This window comes from Berghia stephanieae, chromosome 3, assembly GCF_034508935.2.
Source record: "Berghia stephanieae isolate SIO BIC M18660-M18661 chromosome 3, UCSD_Bste_1.3, whole genome shotgun sequence".
NCBI lineage: Eukaryota > Metazoa > Mollusca > Gastropoda > Nudibranchia > Aeolidiidae > Berghia > Berghia stephanieae.
The window spans coordinates 65359510-65368739 of record NC_088362.1 but is presented as its reverse complement, the minus strand read 5'-3'; the positions used below and the strand labels follow the sequence as shown (position 1 = coordinate 65368739).

The 9230-nt window shown below is 36.8% G+C and overlaps 1 protein-coding gene across 1 annotated transcript in view; it reads left to right on the top strand.

Moving 5' to 3' along the window:
- Positions 1 to 8455, top strand: part of LOC144968218 (synaptotagmin-12-like) — a 116889-nt gene extending 108434 nt beyond the window's left edge. The window contains exons 7-10 of the mRNA XM_078906350.1: positions 3035 to 3154; positions 4345 to 4465; positions 5225 to 5358; positions 7336 to 8455. Coding sequence (XP_078762476.1) covers positions 3035 to 3154; positions 4345 to 4465; positions 5225 to 5358; positions 7336 to 7506 — 546 coding nt within the window. The 3' untranslated portion in view covers positions 7507 to 8455. The remainder of the gene's footprint in view (positions 1 to 3034; positions 3155 to 4344; positions 4466 to 5224; positions 5359 to 7335) is intronic.
- Positions 8456 to 9230: the final 775 nt, after the last annotated feature.

Sequence of the window (9230 nt, the reverse complement as noted above, 5' to 3'; positions counted from 1 at the left end):
CGTCGACCTTATTTTCGTTTTGGGCAGAAAACGTTAACTTTCTAAACAGATATATTAAGAGGACTCCCACCTTAATGTTGGGACAGCGTGGCTCAGAGGTACGGTATTGCTTCATACCCGAATGGTACCAAGTTCGATCACTCGCCGATGCATTGTTTGGCTTTGAGCAGGTCACCTCATCCTAGCTTAATTTGCGGCTCTGCACTGCGGCTGACGCCTGGGTTGTTTCAAACTTCCCGCAGGAATAGACCCTAGAGATAAATTTCTCCTGTGGGATGAATAAAGGAAATTTTATTTATTTTTTATATTTATTTATTTATTTATTTTACAATGATGTAATACTTATTGGCACGGCTGATCTGTTTGAAAGAAACTTTCATAGTTTTACGAACACGTTTCTTCTTTTGTATTTGTAGTCCCTTACAACGCCCCACATTGTCTATCCTGTGTATAATTTAATCCCACTTAGGTTCAGAGGGGTAACGTGTCCCAAAGATACCAAAGTGCTGGAGAGACCATTGTCACTCGTTCGGTCATTTTGTTTGATTTTATCAAGGGATGGGACATTGCACCTATAGAAGCTCATAACATTGCCATCCAGAAGTATAACGGATCAACACACAAAATTGTGTGTATCCATGAACGTTTATAGTCGGGTTAATACAGTTCAGTGAGCATTACTCATAAACGCGGATGGCAAAAAACAATAGACAAAGACCTGAGTGACATCATCTTCGAACTATCTACATTTTCACTCCTTACTACGTTAGGCCATTATATGATTTTGTGTCATATTTTTAATTTGAATTTTTTCCATTGAAAGACACATCATAATCGATCAAATCTGCCGTCATTTCGTTGGGGTCTTTTCCCCATGGGAAAGACAATTGTGCGACTATAATAATATGGTCTTGTGGTATGACACTCGCTTTCGGATCAGAAGGTCCTCGGTTACTTTCATAGTTGAATCCTTGGAAAAGATTCTTTATTCATATTCTCTCACCGTACTCAGGTGTAAAATGAGTGCCTTGCCAAAACAGCGCTGTCTCTGTCGGAAAAAAAATTGTAATATCACCTAACAGGCGCCATGTCTCGTTCTACATGTTACGTGTTGCTGTTGGTCAGGGACCCTTTGTAAAGCACTGAGCACGCTTAGTGGATTATTGCGGTATATAAAAAAAACTCAAGTTAAACAAAGCACAAGTACTGAGTCCAAATTAGCCCACTTAGCGAACACAGTATATTTGATCAAATGATTATTTATACTCCATTAAATGAATACCTAGGCGACGAAAAGTTACGTTGTCTTTTGAAAGAGCAATTCTATATAATAGAACTAGATATTTTTTTTTCACCACTCTGCCAATATTCAAATTACTACTTGCGCCTTGCGGAACTCTATTATAGCTATCTAACTTATCGTTTCATAACAAGCTTGTTTAGAAAGCAAAGATAAGATGGAGAAATACATAACTTAATTTAGTTATCTATTTATTTATCTATTTATTTATTTATTAATTTGAGAGTCGTCTGACACAGCGGTATGGTCTTTGAATAGAATAAGTCACTTACTATCGAAAACCAAAGTCACATCCGGAGATCTTTCTGACAGGAATTACTTTTGTGTTTATCCAAATAAATATTAGATGACCTGTGGGTGGTGGGCGGTGGGAGTACACTTTAATGGTACCCCTGACATTTTTGCAAATCAGCAGTACGCCAAACGGCATCAGAAAATCCGAAAGTTGAATTGCTAAAGCAAAAGACTCAACATAAAGGGATCCTTTTTGGTCTATGTTCGAGTTCTCTGATATATATATATATATATATATATATATATATATATATATATATATATATATATATATATATATATATATGAGGCTGGCTGATTAAACCCCGGGAAGATGCGACAAGCTTCGATTCGAGACATGAGCCAAAATCGAAGATAAAATGTTTCCCATAGCAACAAATCTTATTCAGAAGAAAAAAAAATCAAAACTTGGGTTTAGAAAGAAAATTTAGTGTTGATTAATGATTAGAAAGATGTGGTTTACACCACTGCATACCTAACTCAATTTACGAAATTTTCGCATCTTTCCTGGTTTTTTCAGCCAGCCACACACACACACACACACACACACACACACACATACACACACACACCACAGATACACACACAAACATCACACACACACATATATATTATATATATATATATATATATATATATATATATATATTATATATATATATATATATATATATTTTATATATATATTCAGGAAGTAAATGATGGCCAATGCTTGAAACAATATTGTAGAAATTGGATAAAATTACACTTAGATCATTTATTTATAAGAGAGAGATGGGTGGGGGTTGAGACAATGATGGGTTGACATCATGATCTGGCATCATTTTAGCAACTGTCACGACATAATCACTATCTCTGTAACCACGATGAAATGAATGCCCGCCCACCACCCACAATCCAATTTCCTATCAGACATTCAACCACAAACAACAAGAAGCAGCAACAACAACAAACACGACAAAAACCAAACACTAATTGTTTGAAATCCACCCGTGTTGGATTACAGATATCGCTTGGAGAGAATGGCATTTGATAAAAGAATCAATTTTATATTAGCTGTCGGCATTGACTCATCATCAACTTCTTTGTAGTCGCTGTTATTGTCAGCGTTATCGTCATCATCATCATCATCATCATCATCATCATCATCATCATCATCATTATTATTATTTTATGTTCAACAACAACATTATTATCATCGTCATCATCTTATTATTATCATCATCATCATCATCATCATCATCATCATCGTCATCTTACACACATTTCCATTCTGGAATAAACCGTAGCTTTTGTAAACTAAACTTCATTCTGTCTATAGGTTAACGATGGCTACTGATAAACGCCCCTCGAATCTCAAGAGATAGTGTTGTTTTTCTTTCTTTTATTAAAGACTTCCATGTTATAATTTGTATATTATAATCTGTGGTCCCTTTTCAGGTGTTCTCCGTGGACAAGTATGCCAGACAGAAGGTCATCGGTGAGGCCGATGTCCGAATTGGAGACGTGGAACAAAGTATGCCAATCAAGATGTGGTTTAATCTCAGGGATATTGACGAGGTGAGAGAGTCAGGGTGGTGGTGGTGGCGGTCGTGGTGGTGGTGGTGGTGGGGTGGTGGTGGTGATGATGATGATAATGATGATGATGATGATGATGATGATGATGATGCTTGTGGTGATGGTGACGATGACGATAATGCTACTGCTGATGGTAATCCTGGTGGTGGTTGTGATGATGGTAATCGTGGTGGAGGTGTTGATGATGATGATGATGATGAGGAGGAGGAGGAGGAGGAGGAGGAGGAGGAGGAGGAGGTGGAGGAGGATGAGGAGGAGGATGGTGATGGCGATGATGGGATTACTGTAACTATTCTAGGAAGCTATCTTTCCAAATCCTATAGTAACTTGACGATGCCTCTTTATTGTCGAGAGGACTAAGCGGCTTACAGCGCATTCTGCCTTCCTGTATAGTTAATTGTAAGATATAAATATGACATTGTCACCACTCACTGCCGTCGCTATGTCCCCTGCTACAGTAATCGCCTGGACAATAATAGAAACAGCTACTAAAAAGGGATCATCATGAGTATTACAATCATCACCAGTTCACATATTCATACAATCATCACTGAGACAATAATAATAATAATAATAATAATAATAATAATAAAAAATAATAATAATAATAATAATAATATAATATAATAATAATAATAAATAATAAATAATAAATAATAAAATAATAATAATAATATAATAATAATAATAATAATAATAATAATAATAATAATAATAATAATAATAATAATAATAATAATAATAATAATAATAATAATAATTAATAATAATAATATATAATAATAAAATATCAATAATTAATATATAATGAATACCAAAATACATAAATAATATAACAGGTACAATACAACAAAATCAACAACAAAACAACGACACATTCAATTACGCAGTCACCAAAATAACAACAAAAAACAAAAATAGTGCAACCGCCAACACAATCACCTCACCAACAACATCAAATACAACAATATCACCACTAATTACCCAGACAAAATAACAAACAATAAACAAAAATACACCCCATCACAATCACACCAACACACAAATACAACAATCACCACACACCCAACAACACAACAACAACACGCACACAGCAACAAAAACACACATCACAAGCAACAACAACAACAACACAACTCAACTAATCTTCTAACATCTCACCTCTTGTCCAGAAACCCCGTGAATTCGGTGACATTCTGTTCTCTCTGAGTTACCTCCCGACGGCGGAGAGACTGACAGTGGTCGTGGTGAAGGCTCGAGGATTACGGTGGAGGGACACTCGGGATGCTGGAGGTAAGGCATTAGTCACGTGGGTCATCCTTCAAGTCTTTTGAATACGTTAACCCTTACTTTTACGTATGTTAGTCGTCTATAGAGCAATAATACTCATATCATGATCAACGATTTGTCATAGTTTGGAACATTTGAAAGACCAAGTTCTTGTGGCACAAGAACAGTGCGGCTATGTGGTCAAGTGGTGTATAACACTCGCTTTCGGATCGGAAGGTCCTGGATTCGATCCTCGTGCTCAGTTGAGTCCTTGGAAAAGACTCTTTACTCACATTCTCTCGCCGTACTCAGGTGTAAAATGAGTACCAACGGCGTTGTCTTTGTCCGAAAAATTGTAATATCGCCTAACAGGCGTCACGTCCCGTCCTACATGTTAAATGTGGCTGTTGACCAGGGACCCCTTGTAAAGCGCTTTGAGCGCAATAAGTGGCTATTGCGCTATATAAAGCTCAACTTTTTTTAAAAAATCTTTAGAAGAACATGCCAGAGATTAGCTTAGCACGACGATATTATAATTCCCGCTCAGAGCAAATCACCTCACTTTAGTTCACTTTGCGGTGCTGCATTGCGACTGCCCTGTATGACATTTCAGTCTTCCCTTGAAACAAATTTTAAGGATAAATTTTAATATGTTGATGGATAAATTTATCTTTAATCAATAAACCAATTGTAATTTTTATTTTAAGTAATTTCAATCTTGTTCTGTGATAACTTTATATATTATGATTTGAAACTGATGATGTATGTATCTGTTTCAATCAGATCCCTTCGTCAAAGTGTACTTGATGCAGAATGGAAAGAAAATCAGTAAGAAAAAGACGACGGTGAAGAGAGGGGAGAAAAATCCTATCTTTAATGAAGCCATGATATTCTCTGTGCCTGCTGCAGCCTTACCGGTAAGCAGTGTGTGCGTGCGTGTGTATGTGTGGGTGTGTGTGGGTGTGCATGTGTGTATATATATGTGAGTGTATGTTGTGTGTGTGTGTGTGCGTGTGTGTGTGCGTGTGGTAAGAGAGAGAAGTAATATCCGATGGCATTATTTGTGTCTGATGTATCTCTGCTGAAGGGATAGAGTGAAGGAATAAGGGAGACAAGAAGCAGTAATAGAGACATATACACAGAGAGAGAGAGAGAGAGAGAGAGAGAGAGAGAGAGAGAGGGGGAGGGAGGGAGGGAGAGAGAGAGAGAGATAGATAGAGAGAGAGAGAAGGGAGAAAGGGAGGGAGGGAGAGAGAGAGAGAGAGAGATAGATAGAGAGAGAGAGAGAGAGAGAGAGAGAGAGAGAGAGAGAGAGAGAGAGAGAGAGAGAGGAACCGCATCCAATGTTCATCAAGGAGCAGGAGTTTGGTAAAAGAGTATGCTCAAGAGCAACTATCAAATTAAGAAACTAAGGGGCAGGCACCGGTGTAAGATAAAGATCTGAAAAGGTTGGTATGAAAGATGCCAGACAAAGCGAGAAAGAAACATACAAGAAAAAATAAACATTCCAAAAAATCAGTCGACCTCGACTGCTCAGACTCTGATGTTCTATCCCCAGTCGAGATCGACTGACTTTTTGGGATATTTTTTTTCTTGTATTTTCCTTTGTTGCTTTGTCTGGCACCTTTCATACACACTTGATCAGATCTTTATCTCAAGAGCAACTAACGAGTTACCTACATACATACTTAGTTCCTCCCTTCTCTTTGATACATTGGGCCGTCCAGACTCGCTGATGTATGCCTCGTCGCAGGTCAGCTCTTCGGTCTTTGGTCGCCCTCGTTTTCTGCAGTAGTTTTCATTTTTCCACTCCAAAGTTTTATCTTCCGGGAAGCGATCTTGCTTCATGAAGAGGAAGTGTCCTAATTTGCCGACGGCGGCACTGGTGACTGATGGTCATAATGTCCTGAATTAACGTTCTTTTTGGTTCTGTATTTTTAACATGATCTAAGAAGCTGTCGCGGAGTATTTTTATTTATCTGCATTTTTAGAATGCTTGAATGCGATTTTTGCTCTATTCCATACATTTGCCATATTTCGCTTCCGTACTGTAGAACTGAGAGGATTGTTGTTTTAAAGATGTTGATCTTGGTTTATCATTGGACGGAATTCAATTTCATCATTTTGCATAATTCTACAAATTCGACGTTTGCTTATTTGATTCTAGTTATTTCCTTGCTTATACCACCATCTCCACTGATCTTACTTTCTAAAATATGTGATAGTTTCAGTGTACTTGAATTCATCTCCTGATACAATATTTTGTGCCATTGTTCATTTAATTGTTCAGGTAATATGTCGGGATGAACCAGGTGAAGAAAATTAAGTTTAAAATCAGAATTCTAAGAAACATGAAATTCTCTTTTTATAAGTTTAAGACAAAAAATCACTGGTTTCAATGGGGGCTTTTATTTCAATTCTAATTTGTAAAAGTTAAGCTTTAATTTCGATGTTAAGCATCATGTTCAAGCCGATTTAATACCGTCTTGTGACGAGTGGCACATATAACAATCACGACTGATGTTTATATCTGATGCAGTGTCCACAAAACTGTCGATGTTATAATTATAAATCTTTGCGTACTTCGTCGATATGGAATTCACGTTTGTTTGATGTTACAGTCCAATAAATTTCATCATTACATATTCTTGGGTGTGTTCAGGAGAATGATGTGTTATACAACGAATTCTAACAGAAATCTGGGCACTTGTTGATCTCGATGCATGCAATATATTCTTAATAGATATGATATAATAGATAATATATAATTTTAACTTGGGTCAATATTCTCTACTCTGGTAACAGAGAGATATCAATACATGTCAAGGAAAACTACTCAAGCTTCGATGCCTATCGCCTTTATTAATAATTAATTACTGTAATTATTTTCACAGACTGTCCAGCTCCGTGTGACGGTGGCAGAGCACCAATCTGACAACAAAACCCCTTCCTTAGGACACGTGATCGTAGGTGCCAACACTTCCGGTACAGAATCCACCCACTGGAACCAGATGATGACGTCATTAAGGAAGCCAGTAGCCATGTGGCACTTCTTACGAAAATAGTCACGTGTTTATACATCATGTTGTGTTTCATGCATAAACATAAAATATTTTCATTGGAAATCAAATAAATTCGATCTACATGAAATGTTTGAAGACAGAACTTGATGAGCGATTTTCAAGCGAAAATAAAATGTCACTCGCCACCTCAAACTGATGTTATGTCTTGGACAGCCAGATACGGAATATGTTAACCAAAAGTCAAACACAAATATTATGGAATTTAGTTAACTTTGCGTGCCTTCTTTGTCCTTTTTATGGAGAATGTATAAGATTTGTATAACTTTTAATTCACTGCGTATTAGCAACCGATGTGCACGTTTATATAGGTAGGTCTGATAGTCGAACAGCACTTATGGGCTTAATATAGCATTGTTGTTGTGTTTTCGACGGGACCCTCGGGATACCAGATTAATATTGTGGAATCACTCAACTCAGAAACGTTAAGTGATAGAATATGAGAAGACGATTTATTACTGAGAATAAGTTAGACTATATACAAATATATCGCAACAACATTGTAAGTAGAAGGAGAGTATAATATAACTCAAATATGGAAAGTAAAGAAAAAAAAGTGCATCCTTCTGTTGTGCATGCCACTCTGATATTTTTAAGGACAAATGATATTTTAAACAATGGACTTAGTGAATAATAACTAATTAAGCTGTAACTAAAATCAATTAGCTAATAACAAAGGGCACCAACTCTTTCCTAGCGTAACTCGATGTGTAAGTCCATAATAGTTGTAATGGGCAATATTTTGCGTTGGTTTGAGTATTTCCATTACAACAATGAGTCCATAACAATTTGAATCATCAGACCTGCAAATAGGTATACGTCAATAGCAACATAATACCAGATTGACGTGGCGAGTCACGAATTGAATCTCTCATTGACAAACTCATCTTTAATCAGTTACCTGTCGTATTCGGGAAAGACACGCATTTCAAAATTTAGCCAGAAAACTCGTCCTTTAAATGACCCTCATCTTGGCAAAAACTTTCAAATCTGGGACCTCCTTCCTCTTCTTCTTGTTGCTTTTGTTTGTTGTTGCTGTTATTTTTGTTGTTTAGTTTGTTCTGTCCTTGTTGTAGTCGCTGTTCGGGGGTTGCTTTTTTTGTTTTGTTTGTTGGCGTTTTTTTTATATTTTTGTTTGTTTTTTTTTTTTGTTTTGTTTTGTTGGCGTTTTTTTTTTTTTTTTTTTTGTATGTTTGTTTTTAATCTTTCAAATGGTTTACCTGATATAATTAGAGACTCGCGATATTAGGAATTATAACTAAAACAAGGACTTATCGAGATGATTTGTATCCATCAATCTCCAAGTGTTATTTGTCTCCCTTGATCATCGATTTATGTTTATAACAACTGCATTGCGCATATATTGACAGTGACGATAATGAATGATACCTCGAAATAGAAGCGGGTCTGAAATTATTATAAGATACCGTCGCCTAGACATTCCATGAAGGAATATTGAGCAAGATGTCTGATGTCAACAGGAATCACCCATGTTGTCCAAGTGAGCAAACTGGGGTTAATAATCTTGCCCAAGGAAAAAAATCGAAGTGCCTGGAGCGGGGCTCGAAACCGGGACCTTCCGGATCACAGTGCAATGCCTTAATCACTCGGCCACTTCACCCCCTTCGTAAATGTTAGTTTTTTTTTAGCAACGGTTGTAAATCGAAATGCACGTTGTTTTTTTTTCTCAGACCACAGAAGGATCATGC